Below are 25,256 nucleotides of genomic sequence, written 5' to 3'. Positions count from 1 at the left end.
AGCCACACGCAAAGTAGTAGTTATCTGCAAGTTGCATGCTATAAAGTCACATTTGGGCTACCAGGTTTCCACTATTATAGACTGGGATGGGCGGGCGGGCTGGCTTTCTTGCTTTGTTTGTTCATGCCAAGTTCTGGCTGAATGTAAATCTGCCCCATTCCCCAAAATATATATTTAGCACTGCTTTGTTTCTCTTTTTATGGTCTAATAGAATGCTTTGACGGGTGTCCAAAGTGAAGATATTTGACAGTCTCAAGACAATAAGTAATGGTTCCGCACAGATTGTTGGCAGGAAATATCTTGTGTTCAGGATGGAGTGAAAAAATATTCCCAGCAGCCTGATGGCATCGCATTGTGTTGTCATGCCAGAAACCGGGGCTGTAAGAGAGGATTTGTTGGAATTCCCAACTGCCAGAACTAGCGGAGGCTCAGCACGGCAGTGGATGCTGACACAGTCTCTGAGTGGACCCATAAGTAGTACATGCCTTGCTGCTGTGCTCTCCTCTCCAGCTGCGGGAGGGAGGACCGTAGCTTTGTCCATTTCACTTCAGACTTAATAAATGTATTATCAGGCCATGAATGCCTATGGCAGCTATTCTGCAGGGAGGAGGAAATGAGAAAAATGTCCTGTAGAGAACGAACTTGCCTGCAGGGAGATGGATATGATGTAACTGGGTCTTATTTAGTCTCGGATTCCTAAAACTTCTGTGAAAAATGGATGAGAATCTCTGCATCCCCTTAGGCCTATTCAGCAATATTCTGATGTGTTAGGCCCTCTCACGTTCTTTAACCATCCACAACAAAACTAGAGTTATAATAGCTTTGGTGTCTGCATGGATTTTTTGTAGTTCTTTATATTTATTAAAATGCTTGGTCAGGAGGACTGATGGCTCCAGGGATTTAATGGGATACAAAGCCCTTCACCAGTTCAAATCCAGACAAGGTCAATATTGGCCAAAAGTCATTACATCTGATGGCCGTTCAGGGCCTGTGTGAAATGAGTCGGTGATCTCAGTCCAGTGGATTGATGTCCACATCACAAAAGCCACCATTCCACTTGGCACACCTGTTGTGACAGCCTCAGCAGAGAGGCCAAAGGTCGACTGGGCATGGAGACTAGCCTAGCAGAAGAGAGTTGAGACCGTACGGTGAAGCGGGCAGTGCCACGGCACATGCTATGCTAGTTCTGTGCATAAAGAGGCTATGGTCTGCGGGCTGTCAAACATTGGCCCCTCCTCCAGTACTAAACACACCAACACAAATGTTCTGCACAGAGATTACTCCTCATTGCTCAGTATTTACCATTATTCCACCTGCCTCAGAACCGGAGCAACGGACACTTCCATTAGTGTGTTGAAAAGCTGTCTCGTTTCACTATATCTTCTATAATTTCCTATGTGTACTGTAGTGAGAGACAGTGACATTCTTACAGACTCCCCAAAAAGATCCCCATGCTTGTTGCAGTAGCAGCACCCTGGTATTTGGAGATCAGCAATATCACAGAAAGCTGTGCTGAATCATGGTGGTGGCCATTTCTTCACATAATGCCAGTTACCTTTGGACCAAACTGCAAAGTTTGGATTCAATCTTCTGCGCCGCTTATGGCTGTTTGGATCTGAGGTTTGGGTTCAGCTCTTGATGGCAGTGATATCCAGCCATGAAGTTGGGATCCTGACTTGGATATAAGTGTCTCCAAAATTCAGGTGTATTTTGAACACAGATTGGGCCTGCTCTTGCAGACGAACAGAGGAAAGCGAAACTACAGCGTATTGTAATGATCCAAAGGAACAGTGACAATTAAAAAGTGCCACAGTGAAGTGTCCCTTTCTGCCATACTGCAGCTCAAACTGTACATGCAGATGTCTATAAAGCTTTTATGTATTAAAAAGCAACCTGTCAATGTTCCCACAGCATTTTGTCTGCTCCTTTTTGGCAGAGTTATTTCACATTTACCTCTTTCCTTGACCTAATTATTGTGTACATTAAATGGGGTCAAGGGGCTTGGAACTTCGTAGCATTTCAGAACCAAATTTTGTGACCGGCTGCAGTGAAGTCACAATGACATAGCCATCTGCAAAATTCAAGGATCCCTGCCTTTTTATGCCGCGACCATTATCCAGGGATTTGGGAAGTGCAGCACAGGGTCGTGGAAATGTCTATATCAGTGGTGGGCAACCTGCAGCCCATCAGGGTAATCTGACTGCGCACCGCGAGATATTTTGCTGAGGTTGACTGTCCGCAGGCACTGCTCCCCACAGTTCCCAGTGGCCAGGAACAGTGAACGGCAGCCACTGGATGCTGCGGGGCCTGCGGACAGTCAACGGCAGCAAAATGTCTCACGGTGTGCAATCAGATTACCCTGATGGGCTGCAGGTTGCCCACCACTGGTCTATATGCTGTATAATATAATAAATCACTGCCAAGAGATAAACCCCAAGAGACAATGTGTAGCGGCATGCTGGGACAGACTCCTCAAGAACACGGGGAGGGGGCTAGCTATTTTGTCATTTTTCACCAATAACCAGTATCGTTTGTTTTTTAAATCGAATGAGTAGCTCTGCTCACCACAGGATAGTCGCCCAAATCACTAAGCAGCTATACAACTTGACAGAATTGTCCGTCTGTACTCGGCCCAGAACTGGAAAAGCTCCAGGTCAGGACAAAGGTGTGCAGGGAAGCTTGACCAGGGAGTGCCTCCACTGTGCCCCTCTCTAATTATAGTGAAGAGTCCCTCGCATCCATAAGCACCACTGGTTTGATTTTAGAGGTGCCAAACCTCCACAGCTCCCATGGATTTCTGAGAGAGCTGTGACTTCTGAACCTCTGATCATCAGGCCACACGTAGAACAGTGCAGTGCTCCTGCGCACAACAGCAAGACAAACTTTAAAGCATTTAACACCTTTCCTCCTTTTCCTCTACACAATCAAACTGGTGGCAGGAAACAACACTGCAGGCGTCTGTGATCCAAACACACTTGTGAGTTGGACAAATGTCATATCTGAAAAGGCTTTTTCCCCCTCTAGCTTTTTAGGGGTATTTTGTTACTGTTGCTATTAAGGAAACACATTTTTCTGTGTGGCCCTCTTCTTTTGTGTTCCATATTACCTGTCCCACCTCGAATGGACAATGTAGCCTTGCTGTTTAATTGGTTTAGGGATGTTACATGCAGTGCTGGCATTGGTTGTTAGTTTAAGCTGCTAATGGAAAGAGGATTCAGCTGCAATGGTTTTAAACATATCATTGTCTGTGGTCGCTGGAGAAGAGGGAAGTAGAGCTTCATCTGGAATGGCTGGTGGCTGAATCAGAAACTACAAGTGTGTGTCATCCTGTCTTACAGGAGTAGGACAATAAATTGCATGCCCTCATAAGCAGTCACAGTGAGTAGGGTAAGATATCCTGGGCCAAACCTGCAGCAAGTATGGGGAGACCAAACTGACAGAAAACTTCAAAAAGTTTGCTCTGTCTTGTGTGGGACCAGGGTTTGGGATTTTCTGCCCAAATTGGATTCAGAGCATTTGATGTGGCTAGATGTATGAAAGTAGAGAAACATTGTTAACTAGCCTGAAACCATTCCATAAGCTTGAGCCAAAGCTCTTTAAAGCAACTCAGCAGTTGTCCACTTTAATTCCACTCAGCAATTGTTTTGGTCTTAAAAATGTAAACCAAGATTCTCCATTGCTACTGCGTCAGTAATTTCAATGAATAAGTGGTATTGTTTTTCAGAGGCTGCTGCTGTGCATTAGGCCTGTGAGCTACACATACTCGGAAAGTAGTTTTTCCCTTCAGAATGTTGCAGGCAGGGATTTTCCCAAATGACTTGTTTAGTTCCCTGCTGACTGTTCAGTGCAGCAGGGAGTTATTAACTAATCGAAACAGAACCATAGTCTCTTGTGTGATTTGCTTGCAGGCATATCTCTGATCACAGGCTCATTCCCTGTCAGTGCACACATGCACCAGTTTTCTCTGCGTGCATCTCACACAAGATGTGATGTGCCGCTGCTATGTTTTCTCAACTCCCTATTGCTGCAGGATCAATTGGAAAAGGAAGGTGTGGGAGGTGAGAGCAAAGGTGATGCTGATCTTCAGAATGCTAAACAAAAACATGTTGTAAGGTTGAAACAGCTACTGAATTTAGGGTGTGTCGACGTTTGAGTGTTCCTTTAAAATAGTTAATTCTCTCTCTCATTTAAATATAAACATACAGACACCCACCATAGATTCATTCTGAAAAGATGCTGTGTTATAAATAGCACAGTTATTTTAACATGTTCTGTTTTATTAAAACTGCATTTGCTGATTCTTCATATTCTGCTGATTTATAATAGCAATCAGGAGAGTGAAGCTGTGCTCAGAATTCCATAAATGCATATAGCCCTTTAGTGCATTAATGAAATACAAAGTGCACCTCCAAGTTCCTTATCACTTAGATACAAACTACAGAACAAATGACTGGAAGGGCACAAATGTTAGAAGGATTTTCACATGCCAAAATGGGATCTCTTAGGCTTGGTCTACACTTACCCCCCAATTCGAACTAAGGTACGCAACTTCAGCTACGTGAATAACGTAGGTGAAGTCGACGTACCTTAGTTCGAACTTACCTCGGTCCACACGCGGCAGGCAGGCTCCCCCGTCGACGCCGCGGTACTCCTCTCGTCTAGCTGGAGTACCGCAGTCGACGGCGATCACTTCCTGGTTCGACTTATCGCGTCCAGACAAGACGCGATAAGTCGAACCCAGAACTTCGATTCCCAGCCGCCGAACTAGCGGCTGGGTGTAGACATACCCTTAGCTAATTGGGGAACAGTAGATACTAAGGAAGTTCTGAAGGCACAGAAAATATTTTCACAAGATCTTATAAAGGGATAGAGAGACTGCTGATATACCAGCATTTGCAGCTGTGATGAAGTCTCTGGCATACTGGTAAAAATGGAAAATGCAACACCTTGGAGGAGAGAACTTGAATTCATGTGTTTTGGTTGTTCAGCCAGTCTGCAAACAAATCTCAGTTTCACTAATTCCAAAACAAATTAGTAGATGTTGGATGAATATCTCTTTGCTTTTGCTGCCGCTTCAGTGTCCATATGTCTGAGAAGCACTTTTCTGTAGAAGGCCCATTGAAATCAATGCAATATAATAATAAATAAGTATATAGCAGGTACTCAGAATTCAAAAGTGTTGGATCCCTGTGGATTAGTTTGCAGGGGTTCGTGAGGTTTCATTCCATCAAATTGCTGCGATGTCTTTCATGAGAATTCCTGCAAAGGGCGGATGGTTTGATGCTCTTTTCAGCAAACTGCACTATCTCAGGAAAAAGTAACAACTACCTGAATCCTGCCACTACAAGTTAGGAGATTTATTTCACTTCATAGCCACATTGCAGGCTCCTAGTGGCAGTAAGTGTGGAAGGAGTAGGGGGTGCAGATGCACACTGCGAAAGCTCCCGCATGCCCAGGAGGCTCAGAGCTGGCACCTGAAAAGAGTCTGACCAATCTAGGAGGTACTGAGGACAGGTCAGGCAGGAGATGTGCTGATTCAGTTCCTCTCCGAGGCAGCCTCCCTGTAACAACCCAGAAAAGGGGGGAAATGGGGAAGGAAAGGTAGAGGTACAGATTTAATCCATAGAGTGTATGGGTTTAGAACTTCCTTCATTGGCAAAGTGGATTTTCAAAAAAAACCCACTATGTAATAACAGAAGCAAGTCAGTTGCTTGTTTGCTCACAGTGCAAGAAAAGCTCCTAGAAATCTTTTTTAAAAAACCCACTTTTCATCATTTCTTCCCTAGCACTTTAATAGGAGCTGTCCACCAGGCCTTTGTCACGGGTGATGTGTTGAGAACTTTAAAATGAATTGCTGCCTTGCAGGGTTCCTTACTATGCAAGTTGCTGCAGTGTGGTCTTTGTTTCAGTGCAGTATTTTCTGGCTGATTCTTGATTTTAAATGGGCCTGAATTATTTTTTTCCCTTCTCCTTTTACTTACTATATATATTCGTCCTAGCTCACCTACTACTCATGCTGTGTCACAGCCAGCATAAATATATTCCCCCCCCCCCCACCTCCCTTCAAAGTCCCCAACCACCAATGCAGGCAGGCACTCAATCTCTGCGCTACTCTGTTCAGGTTCTTAAATGGCTCTTAACATTGTAGTATCAGAGCACCTGTCAAAAGTGCATTAAAGCAATGTGACTAACTTCTGTAATGTCTGGTTCATTCATCTCTGATTCGCTCCCCAAGGTGAAATGGGGGGAGGTTGTTTTGCTTAACTAAGGTAAACTATTATCTGTACACTGCTGTGTGTTTGTATTAGCTAAAGCAAGGGCAATGAAATGCACCTTGCATTTGGGAGCTGAAAGTGGTGAGATTTTTGATGGTCCTTAGGCCCCTGCCTGCCCCCTTCCTCAAAAAACACAAAAAACAAAAAAAAGCCCACGTCCCTAGAAATTTAAGAATATGCATGAGTCTATACAGCAAAGAATTTTTAAGACTTTTCTTTAACAAAGATTCTTTCCACCCTCTCATTCTAACCTAACCAGTATATCCTTGACAACAATACATTGGTATAAGTAGCTAGCATTCAGTTTTTCCCTGACTTGTTTTGGCAAAACCCTTCTGTTGCTGAAGATGGATTTTAAATTTGTTAAACTAACATGTTAAATGGCTCTTCCTGTGGTTATAAAATGCTGCCACTTTCAGGCCAACACTGGAACTGGGGTCTGGTTAAGAGGCAATTCCAGAAAATCTCAGCATAGTCTCGGAGGAATTCAAAAGGTTTCACACACTGCAGTGTGATAAGTTGGTGTCAAATGGTCTTTAAGGTGCATCATTCCTCAACTCTATTAAAGTGCAGATCTAGACTGGACAGGGTCTCTAGAGAAATGCTATTCTTTGACAACTCTCAGTGATTCTGTATCAAATGTGTTCAGTTTACAATTAAAAATATGCTTGTTTCCTAACTGTGAGCCTTGCAAACCCAGGCTAGGCCCAGAAAGTCAAGCTGGGTACTTCTCCACAGTTCTGCTGGCCAAATCATGCCTTCACACCTGTTTTAGTGACCACTGTCTTCAAGTTAAGCACCTGTGCAACCTCATCATAGTGAGATTCTGCCATAAGTGACACCTGTACAACCCCCATAGCGCTCAGTAGATTTGTACAGGTGTTACTGATTAGCTTTGTAATTGAAATTTAGTAAACAGTTTTGTTAATGATGGACAAGATGAACTAGAATCCAGTTCTCTCACACTTTGTTGTGTTGGCTCTGCAGGGCTAGCAGGAGGAAACAATTGTATATATTTATTGTAGTTACTGTGTTAGGGATGTGTTACTCACTATACACAAGGCGTAGATCTATTGAGTAAAGTGGTATTTCACAGTGACCTTCAGAGAACTGTCCTTTGATATTACTGCAGGGTTAGAATTCAAGCTCTTCTGTATTTTACAGCTGCGTAAGAGAAACTGAGAAAGTGTCATTGTGGGAGGTATGGTGGATACACTAGTACAATTACAGGGACTTACATCATTTGTACAATGGGGTAAAAGCACACAGAGCGTTAATTTGTTTGTATGTTTCCTGTATACACAAATTATGGAATATTTTCTTTGGCTAACACAGTAAACAAAAAAATCTGTGGTTTTACATTGTGTGGGGAGCCCTACCAAACAACCTTGAGAGTTGAATAACCACTGCCCAATGACCACATTCGGACAGGTGGAGCTTGGGTCAGTACTTTGTCTTGTTTTCAGCCATAACTTTTGGATTTCCCTTGTGGCTTCGGAAGTTGGAAACTGCATATCATGATGATGCCTCTAGCATAAACAGCAGAGACTTGTAATGAAGAACTGGGGTTTGTTGATTAAACCAATGAACTGAGGTTATCAGTGGTGCCATAAATTGGACACCATGGATTTCCAGTTAAGGACCTAGGACAAAGGCGCCAATTGGGGGGGCGGGCAGGGGAGCGCGGGAGCCCCTCCCTGAGTTTCATACAGGAGATGTGCAAGCTCCCAGGTGGAGCTCTTAACTACAGCACAGCATTAGTGTGAAATGTAAGTTCTGTAGAGGAGATGTGCCCCTGGAGCAGGGAGTCAGTATTTTGTTTACAAACAGAGGCAGGGTGATTAAGATAAGAAAGAGCTGGTGATTAAATTAAGGGTATGGAAGTTTAGCGTGTAAAGGAGGAATCCCTCCGTGGCAGGGAGATAAGGTTGAGGGGTTGTTTCAGAGAGAACGGGGGATTCAGAAAAAATACAGCAAAGCACTGAGCCTAGGTTACATTCAGAAAAGGGAGAGATTTGGGGGTGTAGGTGAAAAGAAGTGGTCAAACCCAGGGAAGGGCTACCCGTGTATAGAGAAGTTCCCACTCTACCTGTGGTACTTATGTAGTCTCATCACCATAGTATCTGAGGCTGCACCTCACAGATCTAACCTATTTCTCCTCCCAGCCCCTCGGTGAGGTAGAGCAATGCTGTTATCCCCTCAACTACCTGAAGGGGGGTTCCAAAGAGGATGGAGCTCGGCTGTTCTCCGTGGTGGCAGATGACAGAACAAGAAGCAATGGTCTCAAGTTGCAGTGGGGGGTGGGAGGGTGTCCAGGTTGGATATTAGGAAACACTATTTCATTAGGAGGGTGGTGAAGTACTGGAATGGGTTACCTAGGGAGGTGGTGGAATCTCCATCCCTAGAGGTTTTTAAGGTCAGGCTTGACAAAGCCCTGGCTGGGATGATTTAGTTGGTGTTGGTCCTGCTTTGAGCAGGGGGTTGGACTAGATGACCTCCTGAGGTCTCTTCCAACCCTAATCTATGATTGTACAGATGGGGCACTGAGGCACACACAGACTAAAGGCCAGATTTTCAAAGGTATTTAGGCACCTAGTGAGATTTTCAAATGCACTTAGAAGGTTTGGTGCTCTGGAAACCCCATTAGATATCTAGCTACATCTTTGGGTGCCTAAAAACCTTTGAAATTCTGTCCTTAAAGCACTGGCCTTGGGCCAGACAGGAAGTCCATGGGTGGAGTAGAATCCAGGTCTCTCAGAGCTAGCTCCCTACCCAGCAGACCAGCCTCTCTCTCTGCTGCATGCTGCAAAAAAAAGAGGACTCTGATAGATGGGAGCAAAACCAAGGCGGCCCGTTCTCTGAGACTCCAGCAAATGGTCCCAGGATAGATGTCATGGTTGACAGCATGAAAAGCAGCACAGGGGTTAGGAAGGATGGAGAATGAGAGTCAGATGAGAGGAGGTCACTTAACTCCCAAGGGGTTGCAGGTTCTGCCCCATGCTGGGTTGTACAGCAATGGCTGCTGTGCAATTTTACATTTTAACTGAAAACCATTTTGTTCAGTCATTTTTTGTTCTGAGTTTGAGAAAAGGAAGGAATGAGAAAGTGTCATATAAGTATCAGATGTGTTTATGCCTCAAATTCTTAGGGTTTCAGCTGTATTCAAGCCAATTCCAGAACAAAGAACAGAAACTGCATCCACAGAATCCATAAAGTCAACGATTATTGTCATGATTTGCATTATTCATCTGTGTGCTCAGCGTTGTTCAGGATATGCCAGAAAATCCAGTCCCTGAGCCAATGCATGTAAAATGTGTAACTCTGGATAAGATGGCTCAGATATTTAAGTATATAGTGTGTAGTTATTGACCACACACGTTATCACATGTTCACTGTCATGTTTATATCTGTGAGTGGAGGTACTGATGGCAATAGAAGTTTTACTTGATTAAGGACTAGAAAATTTGACCCTCCAACTTTCTTTCTAAAGGAAGAGCTGTCCAGAGCTCCTGGGCCTGTTTATTTTCCTTACCTGCCTGCAGTGGTCCTGATATAGCTCAGAAGTCTGTTTTTTTCCTTAACTTTAAAATATGGAATTTTCTTGGTGTTTGGTTTTAAATGTCCTCCTGTGAGAATTGCAACTCAATCACTGTAGTGTTGTTTAAGAGCCTTCTGGAAAGTAACTAGCCTTTAAATAGAAGTAAAAGCAGTGTTGCCAACTCTCATGATTTTTGTCATGAGTCTCATGATAATTGTTTTCCTTAAAGCCGCAGCTCCTCGAGTCGAGTGTATATGTGATGATTTCAGCGTTCATTCTTAAAGAAAAATGAAGTTTCTAGTCCTCGTGGCTGTGCAGAAAGCTTCAAAATGTGACCCCAGTGAACCCTAAAGGCTCAAAAAGCAGAAGGCAAATAAAAAGAACCCCAAATCTGTTATTTGTACTTAATCTCATGATTTTAAAGCTAATCTCATGATATTTGGTGAGTCTGATTCATGATTTTTGAATATTTGGGATTGGCAATACTGTGAAAGTGACTTGAAAGTGTCAGTTTCACTCCTGTTTAAGATTAGTTTCTAGTCTATTGTTTGTAGTGAGATAACACACCTCTAGAGCCCCAGACAGGTGCAGTATAAACTCATAGGGCGTTACCCGAGGAGGACATTTCCAAAATTAAATGATCTATTCCAAGTTTGAAGAACTGCAAAAAAGTGATAAAAGTAATCTAGATTTTTCTATAATTGTTTCAATTGTTGTATTCAACAGTTAGTAACAAAGAATATACATTAACATTTCAAACCTAACCAGTGTTCCTTAAGTGACTTGACACAAGATGTGAGAATATGTTAGTATTAGAGCTGAGTGAGTCTATTATTTATTAAATCCTCTTTTTTTTACATAGGAGCACTATATCTAATTCTTATCAGCTAATTTCTAAATTATCTGCAAAAAAACCCTAGTGTGTTCAGGTGACTAAGTAGCCCTTGGAATCACGGTTAAAGTTGCGCGTGCGCACACACACCCCGCCACCAAATTCTGAAATGGTGCCCCTGACCTAGGAACCATGTACCAGTACAGCCAGCCCAGAGGGGAAACGGGAGAAGCATAAATCAAATAAAATAGATGTGTAAATAAAGTTTAGTAGAACCTAAGTGGGGTGAAATTAATGGAATTCACAATAAAGCTCAAAATGTCAGTGCAATTAAAAAAATACGGTTGATCAATTTGGACTGAAAAAGGGACATTTACAGCAAATGGAGACTAATTAGTGGATCTCATGTTAGGAGGTAGGCAGGCCCACAATCAAAAGTTTTAACAAGGGATTTGATTTTACACATTCACTACAGTGTCTTTACCAGACATCATACCTAATCTCTAGCCTTGGGTAGGTTGTCTAGTATGCCTTGAATATTTGTGAACTGTATGAATTCAGGGTTCCAACACCTTGCGTCTAGAAATTAAAGATGCCCTTGGCAGCAAAGAACCTAAATGCAATCCTGAAGCTGCTCCAAACAGCTCTTTTTACTTTATGCTGAAAAATACCCATGCTCTCCCTATAAATCACTACAGTAGATAATTGTATAGTCTCATTGGTAGCATGATAGCTTTGTGTATGTAATAAACATATGTTAAAGAAACATTATTAAGTTTGCAAAGGACTCAAAAGTTAAATGCTAGAACTATGCAGTCTCTAATTACATGACCACATACTATTTTTTCCACAGGACCCTGCTGCATTCGGTGCACAGAATGAATGTAATGAGCACCTATTCACCATCTTGTTTTTTCCTCATTGTTCGATGTGTAGCGCTGGGTCTTATTTATTGAATGCTATTCAAACCCTGCTCTGAAGACGGAATTCTTCATTTCCTTGTGGGTTTTTCAGTGGCATTCATCACTATAGTATCTGAGTGCTTCAAAACCATGACTTATCCTCACAACACCCCTGTGTGATAAGTTGATATTATTGCCAATGGAGATAGAGTGCTTAAGGTCAGAAGTTTCCAGTAAGTTTCCAGCACTTGATTTTTCAGAGTACTTTCCATTCTGTAGCACTTCATATGTTCAAAGCACAGCTCCCATTGACTTCATTTGCAGCTGTGAGTGCTCATCACCTCTATAAATCAGACCCTGGCAATCAAGTTGAGCACCCAGAAAATGAGAAACACACAACTACTGACCACTTATGAATCCTTTGGTTTCAGTGACTTGCCCAGCATCACATAGGAACTTAGGCAGAGGTAAAGGCTGGAATCCAGTACTCCAGGGCAGCATTTAATTTCCGTAACAATGAGACCCTCCTTTCTTTTCCTGCAGGGTGTGACGCTGGTGGTTGTTTTGGATGCTAGTGAAGTGTTCCTCTTTAGTTATTGATTTCTCCCTCTTTTATGTAGTGAGTCTTCCTGCAGTTTTTTCTAATGAAGAGAATTTTTAAATAAAAACAAATAATGTTTGACTAGCAAATTACCTAGTTATCCTAGGTCCACCATGTTTGTATTTAATTGTTTTATATATATTAGCTTTAGGTTTTAACTTCTTTATATTGTTTACTTTACTATCTGAGTTGCCATCTTAAATATATAATATATAGAATATGCTATATACTAATATCTTCTTCCATGCATCTCTTTTCCTAACTGTGGATATTGCACATTCTGCGCTTATGTGAGAGAGCTGTAGCATGGACAAGACCATCCCCAGTGACGATCTAATGTTTGTCCATATTTCTTTTTATCTTACATTCCTAATATGTGAATTGTTACCGTTTTGCTTTTAACAAAATCAATTTAACAAAAGTTTAACCTCATAAAACTAAATCCTGCATTATCAAAGTAGTATAAAAAACTGTTTTCCTCCTTTAAATCTAACAGAAGGAACTTTGTTGAATGCGGTCTATACTCTTGCAAGTCCAAATTATATGGATAACTGATTTCCTCACTCCTTGTGTCCTGGTGCAGAGAGAAGAAACTGAAAGGGAGAGTGCAAGAGTTAGTGAGTGCCTTAGAGAGACTCACGAAGAGCAGTGAAATCAGACATCAGCAGTCTGCAGAGTTTGTTAATGACCTGAAAAGGGCAAACAGGTAAAGGATCTTCTAGTGAATGGATGCACACATTGACTTCTGCTGCATTCTGGTAGTGCACTGTAATCCTCTCCTTTCCCTAATGAACAGTTTCTGCATCCTCAGCTGCTTGCCCGTAGAGTCTTGAAGAATGCAAGGTTAGAGTTGGGGGAAGAGACTAATCCTTGTCACTGAGTGCTCCATAACCTGTGTGCGTGGGTGGGGAGAGATTCTATTGCAGTTAAAAATATCATCCATTATAAAACAGTTCTCAGTTTAATCATGTTTGTGAATTATTGCAGTTTTCGTTCACCACCTCCCTGGCCTGGCTCATGCATCTCTTCTTATCCCTTCAAATTCTCCTATTATCAAGTTTCCTTCCATAATCCCACTCAGTACTTTAAAGTGTAGCACTGACAGTGATACAGACTGTGCCCCCATCTCCCAGTTGGTCTGCATCAATAGGCTTTGATGGACTGAGGGGTTACAATTGTTGTTGGTCCCCTTCCTTCAAGGAGTCAACCATTCACTGTGTAATTTGTCACTCATGAGCCATACTTTACCTGTTAGAGAAAGTCTTGGCCATTGAGGTGGTGGGCAAGACTTGATCTTCAACCAGCACCCATTTGGGGTCTCCTACTGAGCGAAAGGGGAGGTTGAAGAGAGGGCATTTGGCAACTAAATGTAATACATTGTTGGACTTCAAAGGGACACTCTCAAGATCTATCTAGGCACTTATATGGCCCTCATCATTGTAATACCTGATCACCTCACGCTCATCAGTGCATTACCTTACAGGGAAGTATTATTTATCCCCATTTTACAGGTGCAGAACTGAAGCACAGAGATTAAATGACTTGCCCAGGTTCATGCCTAGGGTAGGATTTGAACAGTGGTTTCACAAGTCCCTGTCCCGTTCCCTACCCATCAGACCTTCCTTCCTTATAAATAATATGGCATTAAAAATATATAATACTTCCATTCCTTTTTGTACTTCATTCACTATGTAGAGACTAGACACGTCAGTGTCAACTTCTAGTTCTCAGGCACTAACACTTTGTTGATTCCCCACACTTTTGGGAAAGGCTTGGCAGGGGACAAAAACAGTAAAAAACCTCATCCATTGAACTATTTGTGATAAATGTTTTAATTAAATAATAATAATGTTCTATAAATCTTTCTTTTATTTACAATCTCTAAATTTTGATCATAAACCTACCTGACAGTGTCCCCTTAACAAAACACTTTGTGATATGCACCGAGGGCCCAGGCCTAGGTGATATGCTGAGCAGCCTCTACACCAGGGAGGTGCGGGTGCTCGGCACCTCAAACAATTGGGCCCACAATCCTCAGACATCATATGATAACCTGGAACTGCATAGCGCACTAGTGCAGCAAGCATATAGTGATGCATCACAATAAATTATCACAGTTAGATATGTTGCTTTAATGCCACAGGCATTAATAAAACACCAAGAGTTCCTCTGATGTAGATATTTACATTCAGTAATTAGACCCTGTTCTCCCTGATTTGTGATTTGGGCCTCTCGGGCTTTCATTTGATGATTTTTTATTTTCTGGGAGGAACATTAGTTCTCCTATGGCTGAGACTTTTTATAAACAAGGTCTTGGCTTGTGAGAGAATCATTTTGTAAACCTTGAAAAAACATGTTCAAAGTTTTATATTAAATTTTAGGGGGTGGAATCCCTTTGCCAAATTTTCAGAAGTGGCCACTGATTTTCGGTGTCTGTTTCTAGGTGCTTAACTTGAGCTAGTTTTGTTGAATGATCTTGTATTGCTGTCTGTTTCTAACAGTAACCTTGTGGCAGCTTATGAAAAAGCAAAGAAGAAGCATCAAAACAAACTGAAGAAACTGGAGTCACAAATGATGGCCATGGTTGAGAGGCATGAGACTCAAGTGAGGATGCTCAAACAAAGAATAGCATTGCTGGAGGAGGAGAACTCAAGACCTCACACCAATGAAACTTCGCTTTAAAATTATATATATATATATATATATATGATGACAATTAGTGCCATTAAAAACCAGTTTGTTTGTTTTTTCTTTAACTGATTTTAGGTAGTGAACACTATTAAGGATCTGAAACATAACAGGCATAGATCAGCCTTGTGGCTTTGTCAAATCAAACCAGGAGGAATGGGGAGACTATTTTAGCAAAGGATTGTTTATTAATCACTGCTTGAAATGGACAGTGTCTGAAGGTAAAGTTTCCAGTCATTCGCAGTACATGTGATTTTGTATATACACACACATGCAGGATTATCACCCATCCTCAAATCCTAATGGGTGGCAGTCCCTCCACTTTCATTTTGATCTTGATGCATTCCCTTGCTTTTAATTTACTCCTCAGACAATGCCAAAATTGCACTTACTCAGATGCTTTTGTATGTTTGTTTGGGCACAGACTAAGCCAGTTTGATAGATCTCCCAGCCCCCATGTTCTCTTTGTCCTGAAATCTTGCAGTATGATTTGCTGTTACATCTATTGTATGTACATGGTTGGTGAGGGGGAGATGTGCAAGATGACAGCCTGGTTTGTACCCTGCACCAAACTTGCAGTTCTCCACACACAGTCCAGCAGATGGAGGAGGATCGCTCCTGCTAATTCAGAGACGTTTTACCCAGGGAGGATTCCTGATCACAGCAACTAGAAAGCTCTTGCTGCAAGTCTACAATGCTGTTTTATTTCTTATGCCCTTACAGGCTGTATGTGGCCACATGCTTTCTATTTACAGTGTAGGGGCCAAGATTGGGTAAGAAGTTTTTGTCCTTCATGTTATAGGGTAGTGCTGACAGTCAATTTAGAAAAAGTTGGATTTATTTTTCTAAAATACATTACGTTATAGACAAGGTTTTCCTCAAAGAAGCCTCTGTTAGGTGCAGAGTAGTATTAATCAGCATAATGTTCCATTACACCTGTGTGTGACCAAGAGGCAGAAACCCTCTCTGCACTTATGATGTATTGACCAAAAAGGTACTTATTTATAAGGAATGTACCTATTCAATATTAAAATAAATGCACATGAATGTGCATATACATAGATACACACACACACAAAATGAGTGAGCAAATGGCTGGCTCTTAGTACAGTGTGAGTAGAAATTATATGAACACAGCCTTCTGATGGCTGTTGTAAAATTACATTTATAGGCTATTTGTTAGTAAGTTACTGTTATAATGTGTGGACTTCTCTGTCCGAGACAGTCTGTTTCTCATGTCATGTTAGCTAGCACATGGTAAGACTGAATGAGTCTGGTGTTTTTAGTAGCGGCTGAGTGAAGCACAGAGATCAGGTTGCCACCTCTAGGAAGCAGAAGGTGTAGTCTCAGACATGGCACTCATCCCAGCTCCTTTGGGCCTTGGTTCATAGGACTTTTGTTTTCTCACTGTCGCTGAGATTGTCTGAGCACTTAAAATAAAACAACCCACCCTCATCCGTTTAATCAACCTGGCATCAGTTAACTTTATTATTATTACTACAGTGCTAGTATGTTTAGTATTGATCAAGATTGAGGTGCTTTCCTTGGCAAATAGATTTTCAAAAATCTGCTGTCATTCCCACCTGTCACAGGAATTTGTTGGGGTTTTTTGTCTGTTTTGGGACTTGTCTTGAGTTTCCTAGACCTGTTTAAAGTGATGTGAATTTCTCTCTAAAGGCTTCTTTAGCTTTTAAAGTATTTCCACAGAGCTGTGGCCATGGTTCTCTACACTGAGTAACCCTTCCCTAGACTAAGCCTTTGGCCTTCCTAGCTGATATCATGTGTTGCTGCTTCCAGATGTTAAGCAGGGACAATAAGGGGATTTGCTTTCAGGTTTTTAAGGAGCAGGTTAAAAACAGCCTTAGGTGAGATTTAAACTTCAATGGTTCTTAATGCTGGTTTCCAATGCTTTCATTCCCTTCAGCAACTGCTGTTCTCTTTCCTTAAAATCAGTGAAGGTTGAGTAGCAAATCTGAGACAACATAAGCTGCAACCATGCCAAACCCAGCCTCCTGACTACACCAGCATAAATGAAAAAGACAGCATTAACTTACAAATGAAGGGCCACCTGGTAGAGCCCTGCTACCTGACTTGCAACCACAGGGACCCAACTTTGCTGGTGCTAAAAGAATGTGTGTGTGCGCAACCCTACTTAGACATGATAGTGTGAGAGATGCACTAAGCCAGTTCCCACAGGTTCAAGGACTCTCAAGCCATCAACTTTACCTCCTGGAGATCAGCCCTACATTAGGCAGCAGTGTTCAAGTCCTTAGGTCTGAGGGTTAAGTCTAGATGTAAGTGGCTAGATAATAGGTCCAAAGCTGTAGTCCCCTCATTCAGGCAAAAGGGTTCTGTTTAGTAGAGGATTTACTGTTTTGAATTAGGTAGACGTTTTTATATGACCACAAAGTCTAGGCTTGCCTTATCACTCTCCAAAATAGTGCTGAGCTGAGTAGAACCTGTCCTGTGTATAGACAATTTTATTAGGCAGGAATATTGAGCCAGAACCTTACTCAGATTTCAAAGGGATGAGGAATGATGTACAAGTTTTCCAACTCATTTAAATCACAAGGATTACATATTATTTTGTGATGGTGCCAATTTTAACCTGCCTTTTGAGTTTGTTTTTAGCAATTTGTTTTATTTCAAATACATTTTAAGAACGCTGTAAAGATGTAAAATTTACAGCAAATAATCATATCAAGGTGATTAAAGATAACCTACCCAACATTTCTTCCATGATGTTGATGAACAAGACAGTATTTGCTTTGTCACAGCCTCTGCCGTGGAATCTCCAACAGTTAAAAGGAAGATGTGGGTACCTACAAAGTACTGCTTCATTTGTTAGTATATTAGAAAAGGGAGTGGGGATAGGACCAATAGGAAATAGTGGTGAAATAGCTTTACACCAATCAAGAGTTTGTGTTCAATGTTTTAGTGCTTCTTGTAATAGGTTAAAAGTAGCAGTAGCCCTAGTGCACTAGTTACAAAAATGACCACCTTAAAACAGTAAATTCCAAAAACTAATATTTAATTATGCAACTGTTTGAAACACCAGCTTGAAGTATTATGTAGGCTTTATCTAAACTGACAAGTGTGCATTCTATCTTCAGAAGTAACTTACATCACCTGTAGACATTGCAACCCAACTCCCACAATTTAAAAAAAACTCATTTGAGTTCAATAGCTAAGAGTTAGGTTCTATTTATAAGAACCTATTCAATTCTCCTTCAGTCTCTTAACAGACAAGTGCAACAGTATATTAATTTGTATCTTGTTCCAATGACTTTTTAAAAATTGTCTGTCATACAGTGCATGAAATTTTATATTTCATATTGTTCTGAAAAAGTACTTTTCTAATTAAAAGGTATAAAAAACCTTTACACCAGCTTGAATGTATTGTTAGTTATTAGAAAGCACATGTGACTAAGTTTGCATTAACATCAGTATTCCACTGTTTATACTGGAAGTTTTTCATTTAAAAATGTCACTTAACATTGTACTATATGTTGTAATTTTAGAGACTTTTCACCTAATTGATTTGCCTTAACTGTGTTCTGCTTTTTAGTTCCTTAGCTGCTGTAAAATAGTTATTTTGTGTTTATTTGATATAGAATTGTAAAAACTGCATTTATTTATACAGAGACATTTATAATACTTTTTATTTTACAAATGTTCTTATATTCTGAATAAATATTTCTAATGCTAACGTATGGGTTTCACTTATTAGTTTCAGTCCTGTAACTAGTTACATACACTCTAAAACTTAACTTGACAAACATGTATTGAAGGTTTGATAGGTGGTACAGACTAAATGAACCTACCTATTTTCACTTTTGACAATGCTATTAAAAAAAATCTTAATGCTCTTAAATTATGTCAATTCCAACATTAGTATAGATGCCTTAAGTGGAGTTGTTCTGTTTTCCTACTAGAAAAACAGAAGTTTTACCACCTTTCCATTCCCCTATACTTTGGATTTTTTTTTTTTTTTTTTTTTTAATAAAGTGGGAACAGCTTCCCAGGACTGTATTAAACTTAAAAGTAGGTCTGCAGATACCTCATTAAATTTATAGAGAAGATGTACAAGGAGAATATGAAACAGGCCCTCCAATTATACATTAAAAGGCAAACATTTTTAAATGGAAGGGTACATACAGACAGTTGAACACATTTGATTCTTTTAATGACAAATCACTCCATTTCACAAATACTTCAAAAGCACTGATCGGGGTTTGACAGTAAATCCTCTCGTCCAATGTTCCAAATATTGTCAAAAGCATCCCCTTATGTCCTGCTCACATTGTCTTTAAAAAGTTCAGAATCCAGCTCCAGTCAGTTTTAACTTTAGCGCTCTTGTAAGTGGCACATGTAGAATCAGTGCTACTAATGGGCATTTAAGGCAATATAAATCAAAACATTCTACAGTGTAAGATTGTAAGCTGCACAGACATGAAATTTCAAACCGCCAACAGTTATGTTCATACTCATACTTCATTATTACAGTAACAATTTTATCCAGTCATACTTTAAAGCATTTTTTACTGTCAGAATTACAAAGGAACAGCCAATGACTCTAAATGTTAATGGTATAACAATGTGCTTCAATTTCTAGATCAGTGAATGTACACAATGCTTCAAAAATACATGTAATCTGTTTGTTAGTGCGGTTACAGATCTTACCTAAATTTTAAGAGTTGAATGGTGCTCTTCAGGACTAGCTCATAGAATCTGAATAAAACCTGTAACTTTTAATGTTTAATACTACAAATACATTTTATTTAAGCCAGTATGAGCATTTAACACCTACCACCAGTAAAGATGGACCTCATTCTTAAAGTATCACTCATACCTGGCCTATACAATAGAATACTCCTCATCCCAGAACTAATCCTTGTCATTGCTTATGTTTCTGCAAGACAATCATAGAACTTAGACATTTTTTGTACAGCATGGAATAATTTTTCTTTGGATATTGTATGTGGTTGTCTGTTAGAAGACTGAGAAATATATTTGCTCTCTAGAAATCAAGTAGCTCTTAGATGAAATGGTATGCTAATAAATCCTAATAGTTTGTAACAGGACTGTTCCAAACTGGTGAGAATAAAAGGTGATCCCCTCCTACTGTAATAATTCTATCCGAATGTCCTCAAGAGAGCTTACAAGATTCAATCATGTTCTTGTCACAATCAGCAAAGCAAATTAAGTTTTAATTATTGCATTTTATGTACATCAACATCTCATTGAAAAATCTGTTGCATTTCTCATCACAAAATTTGTGGCACTTTCAACATTTAGAACATGATTTCTATATCTTATTAAAAGATATGTAATATTAGAGACTAGCAAGTTAAACATTAGTTTTCACCTCTTTGTACAATTTACCTTTTGAACAAATAATTCATACAGTATGAATGTTTTAAACAATTTCATGGTATAGTTTTGTTAAATTAAATATGAACAAATTATTTCTACACACAAGTTCTTTTTCCTGCAGAATTACCAAATGGTATGTTTTTTCTTCCTATCCACCCAGAAATCATTTGAACAGATACCTTCACAAGCCATTGAGTAAAACTCCTTAAATCCCATCCTGCTCCTTCCCCAAATATCCTGCATGTGTTAGCTGGCAAACTATCAGGAGCATAGGCCTTTCTGTAATACAGAACGTGCCATCATTTTGGTTCATGTTTCCTACAGATTGTCCTAAAACTGGAGTCACATTAGAAACCATGAAAATCAATGTTTGCTTTTTTCTTTAATCTAAAGTCACTGTAAAGTTAAACCCAAGCATTAGGTCAGTAGAACAACATTTAAAATTGAGACATTTGTTCTTGCATGATCCTGAATGTGACCATAAAGGAAGGAATTGCTACATATGCAGTGTCACACCCTCACAGTAAGGCTTATAACTTACTTGGAACAGTAGTGAAATGCACACTTGGAAAAGAACACACTGCATTTCTTATCAGTGCTTACGTACAGTATAAAAAACAGTGCAAATACTAGCTTTTAGCCCATTCTCTTGCTCCTTCCATTGTTGAATAAGAACATTGCTACAAATATATATAAAAGGGGGGAGGGGAGGCAAAAAAGCATGACCAGAGCTTAACTTTCTAAGCCTCGTTTACTGTAAGAGAGCCTTCATAGTGCACTTTCTATTATGGGTGAATTAATTTCATGTATAAACTCCAGCATTTTAGTATTGAAGCAACCAAAATATTTAAGATGTGAAGTAGACTCAAAGTCAGTCCAGGGCAGTGGTTTTCAACCTGTGATCTGCAGCCCCCTGGGCGTCCACAGACTATGTCTAAGATTTCCAAAGGGGCCCACACCTCCATTTGAAATTTTTTAGGGTCCACAAAAAGGTTGAAAAAAAATCATTGGTCTAGTGTAATTCCAAAAGCAGTTTGAAACCTATAATCAACAAAGCTAAAACAACAAAGTCTTGTGCCTATGTTTAAACTGCAAATTACTTCAGTCTATAAAGGAGATTTACGCTATTCCACAAGCTCACTTTTCCAAAAGTTTTGGCTTCCCAACATAGATTAGAATAAATTCCAGTAAATTTAGTTTTACAAGATTAGTGCACCTTGGGGTTAGCCCAGAGAAAAGACACTGGAATAACTCAAGACATTCTAGCTCTTAGACTGAAGTAATCAGTATGATTTGTTAAATCAGGATTTGAACCAGGTAGCTAAAAATGAAAAGCTCACTGAGCTAACACTATAAAACTGGCCATATGGCCCAACAGTAACACTAAGTTCCAACACAGATATAGAGCTTGATTCGGGCCAGCCAAAGATGAGGGCAGTGGGGGTTGGGGGGCAAATCACACTGGAAAAAAACCACTTAAAATCAGTGATCACAGAAGAAAATGCACTTTTCATATTAAAATGACAATCTGATTGGAAACATGTTAGGAATAACCAGACTGCACAGTCTGCCTTAACATTCAAATGCAGTGGTTATACATGCAGCATTGTAAACAGTCAAAGAGTAAACACAGTGAACATTGTTTTTGTAGATCTCCAAAGTAAACTACGATCAGAGCACAGTATGTAAACCTGTAGTTTTGTAAGAGAGACTTACTATAAACTAAACATACAGAAAGGGAAGCTTTCAATTGTGAAATAAAATAAAATATTTTTCCCTCTCCATACCTCTATCTCCAGACCTCAAACTCTGTGCAGGATTAAATAGCACGCAATGTGTATTGAAAAATGGAAATTTTTAAAGACAATCAAGTTACAAAACATGCTAAATTAGTCTATAGTCACAAAATCCTCCAAAATTAAAAACCAAAACTCCACACACTGCATAAAAAGAATTGGGGGAAAAATGCATACAACTGCACTAAAAAACTAAAATAAATTACTGTTTATGTAGTACTAGAGACTGCTACGTGAACTAATTCCAGAATTTCCAGTACCTGCATTGAGCTTTTTGTCCATTAAACATTCTTCCTCATAATTTCATGAGTCTTAACTTCAAGGACACAAATGAGTGAGCGACAATTTGATTAGCAACTGCAGGTGAGTTGTTTTATTCCAAGCACAGTAAACGGACATGCTTACTTTTCAAGCATCTTCACACCAACAAGCACTTAGATCTCTGAAGTCCATTCACAATCAATTTGACTAGATAATCTTGCCTCTCCAAATGCCCACCCACTCTGAAAACCAAAAAATCCACTGAATGAAACTCAATCATCCATTTGCTATTTCTTCACTCTTTTACAGACATTCCTGTAAGGTGTACTCCTGCACTTTGGAATACAAAGTATAAAATGATTCATTTAACATTTTGAACATAAAACACATAAAAAGGACATACAAAACTAGTAAGAGTAAACAATCTGAAATGTTCACAGTGCAGGGCACCCTGAAACCCAAAGGCAGGTCATATACAAACACATTTAATAAGCTGTTTGAGACCTCGAGAAAGAAGGAAACTGTGTCAATACATATTTCTGAAACAGTACCTTGTACACAAACAAATAGAAATTATTGCATATTTATCCAATTTATTTTCAACTCTCACATTTATGCTAGATTTCATAAAATCAGGCCTGTTTTCTGCAGCCTTTGTTTGGGATTCCTCAGTGAGGAAGCCAGGTATTTTTGTAATGAATGAAAACTTTTGCCTAAAAAAAAAAAAAAAAAAAAATTCTACACTTAGTGATCCCAGTAAGGCATATCCCATTTATGCACATTCTGCAGTTACCTCACTTCAGAGGCTTCCTCTCATATTGCTATGAGCCAGTTCACATCCCAAACCGTCATCAAGTGGAAGTTTCAAGTTTAAAATTCACACAGCTCTATCAATCTTCCCCTTATTAATTCATGGTGCATTAAGTGAAGAGGCATAAAAGGAACATATTTGAAAAGTCAATCTACCTATCAGAAATAAAGTTTTCCAAAGCTTGATTTTTAATCATGCGTTAAGAGTCTCTCATTAAACTCACTGGCATTAGCAGCCTGGAGGTCTGAGTGCTAACTTCTGATTCCTTATGAGCTAGACACTTATTGCTAGGAAATCAATCAGGGCTTTGGAGCGGAGCACGGAGCAGTGGAACTGCAGGTTTTTGCCTGGAGCTGGAGCAGAGCCGGAGCACAGCTCCAAAGCCCTGAAATCAACTACTTACTCTAAGAGGACTGAACAAAGCTTTGTTTTCATTTGGATCTGAATAGGTAAATTGACATATTCAGCCCTCTCCAACTTTACTATCCAGCCCTCTCAATTAAAATTACAGGACATATGCATTTAGGCACAGGTACCTAATACTTTTTGAAGATCTAACTCCCACAGACATTACTGTAAGTTAGGCAACCTGAATAACTTTGAGGATCTGGGCCTTACTGATTTAAGCAACCTCTGAACATTATTTCTGGCTGTCAACCCGCTGCCGCCACCACACCAAGGTGAAGCAAAAGAGTCACTTCAACAACTATTCTAAAAGTAAACTGACCCGTTGTAAGACTTTCTTATCCAAATGGAAAAACTGGAGTCTATTTCCCCTGTTAACTGATACAGGAGTCCAGCTTTCCTGGCTAATGGGAAATGTTTTAACAACTGAAAATTACTAGATTCCCTGGCCCAAAGGGATGAAAAGATTAGAAGATAAAAATAAGCTAACACACTATTTATTGAGGGCAAATATAAGATAATAGATATTATAGGGTGTTTGCAAGAAGACAGGGATTGTGTTGTGGATACCACACCAAAAAGATATAAAAGGCTGTCTGTGGGTGAACATACATTCTCTGACCACAGAAGATATGCAGCCTTGGAACAGCCATTGATAGAAGACAATTTAGTCATTCAGTCCTCCAAATTACACATCATACCCACCTAGCTTAATTTTAGAGAACCATCCACTTCTTTTTTAATAAAAAGGGGGGGAAATATAGGTACTGGTTGCTGAGACAAGTGAGGAGTTTCATTTGCCTCCAACCCCCAATAAAATACTTTTGAAATGTATATTCAAAACTCTCTCAAGTAAATCATGATGCAAGGATGTACGAATAATTTTTTTTTTTTTTACTTAATATCATTTGCATTCCTACTGCTAATTTTTTCACATCTTTGATATACTTATTAAAAGGCTGTAGCCTCATTCATTTTTGTTACAGTTTTCAGATACTGAGATGCAACTGCAATATCAAATTCAATACTATTGGATATATATAGAGAGAGAGAAAACACACATTACACTAGACACCTCCAAGGACAACAGTATAGAACACAATAATGAACAGTTATTGCAAACTTGATTAAGCCATTAGGTGGTAGGTGACGTTCTCTAGTCATCCACGTATCTGCCTCAATCCTCCCCTTCCCTCAGTAGGACCTGCAGAGGCTTATTTACATTCAGCACAATACATAAGAATCCCCTCGCCCACAAAATTTAGCTTTTCCTTTCTGCATCTTAAAAGTAGCTGCAAGTGAAAGAAGGCTTGCATCCCATTTTCTCCTATGGGAGAACAGTTCTAATGGACACAAAGGAAGAACAGAAACAAGTACGTGTGAAAGGCCAAGTTCTGTCCAGCAAGCGTATCCTCACAGAAGACAGAGGAGGAAAAGGTGCAAGTCAGGGCAGAATGGGACCCTGTGGATTTAGTTTTGAGTTCTACTGACTGCAAGTCATTCTAAAATGAGTTCGAGCATGATGGAGAGGAGAGAACATCGGCAGACAACTGGAGAGAAGAAGAGAACTACAAAGATGAGGTCAAACTAGTAGACTTGAAATTTGTAATTCTTTTAAGCACAGAAGCTCCAAGATTTCAACATTGCTGGGATAGAGAAAATGGGTGTCCTCTGAGAATTACTTTAATTGCTATACTACAGCAAAGTACTAGAAAATAAAGACTGAGTGTTCCAACAACTTTACATCAGAGCAGGTTCAAAGTTTAGTGTG

The 25,256-nt window shown here is 39.9% G+C and overlaps 1 protein-coding gene across 4 annotated transcripts in view; it reads left to right on the top strand.

Moving 5' to 3' along the window:
* Positions 1–14,840, top strand: part of MCC (MCC regulator of WNT signaling pathway) — a 331,118-nt gene extending 316,278 nt beyond the window's left edge. For all 4 annotated transcript variants that reach the window (XM_026649202.2, XM_026649201.2, XM_026649203.2 and 1 more), the window contains 2 exons: positions 12,732–12,854; positions 14,650–14,840. In XM_026649202.2, coding sequence (XP_026504987.1) covers positions 12,732–12,854; positions 14,650–14,830 — 304 coding nt within the window. In that variant the 3' untranslated portion in view covers positions 14,831–14,840. The remainder of the gene's footprint in view (positions 1–12,731; positions 12,855–14,649) is intronic.
* The last annotated feature ends 10,416 nt before the right edge of the window (positions 14,841–25,256 follow it).

The sequence above is a fragment of the Terrapene carolina genome, unplaced genomic scaffold, assembly GCF_002925995.2.
Source record: "Terrapene carolina triunguis isolate 2854851 unplaced genomic scaffold, T_m_triunguis-2.0 Scaffold69, whole genome shotgun sequence".
Lineage (NCBI taxonomy): Eukaryota > Metazoa > Chordata > Testudines > Emydidae > Terrapene > Terrapene triunguis.
This window is presented reverse-complemented; position numbering and strand designations above follow the sequence as displayed.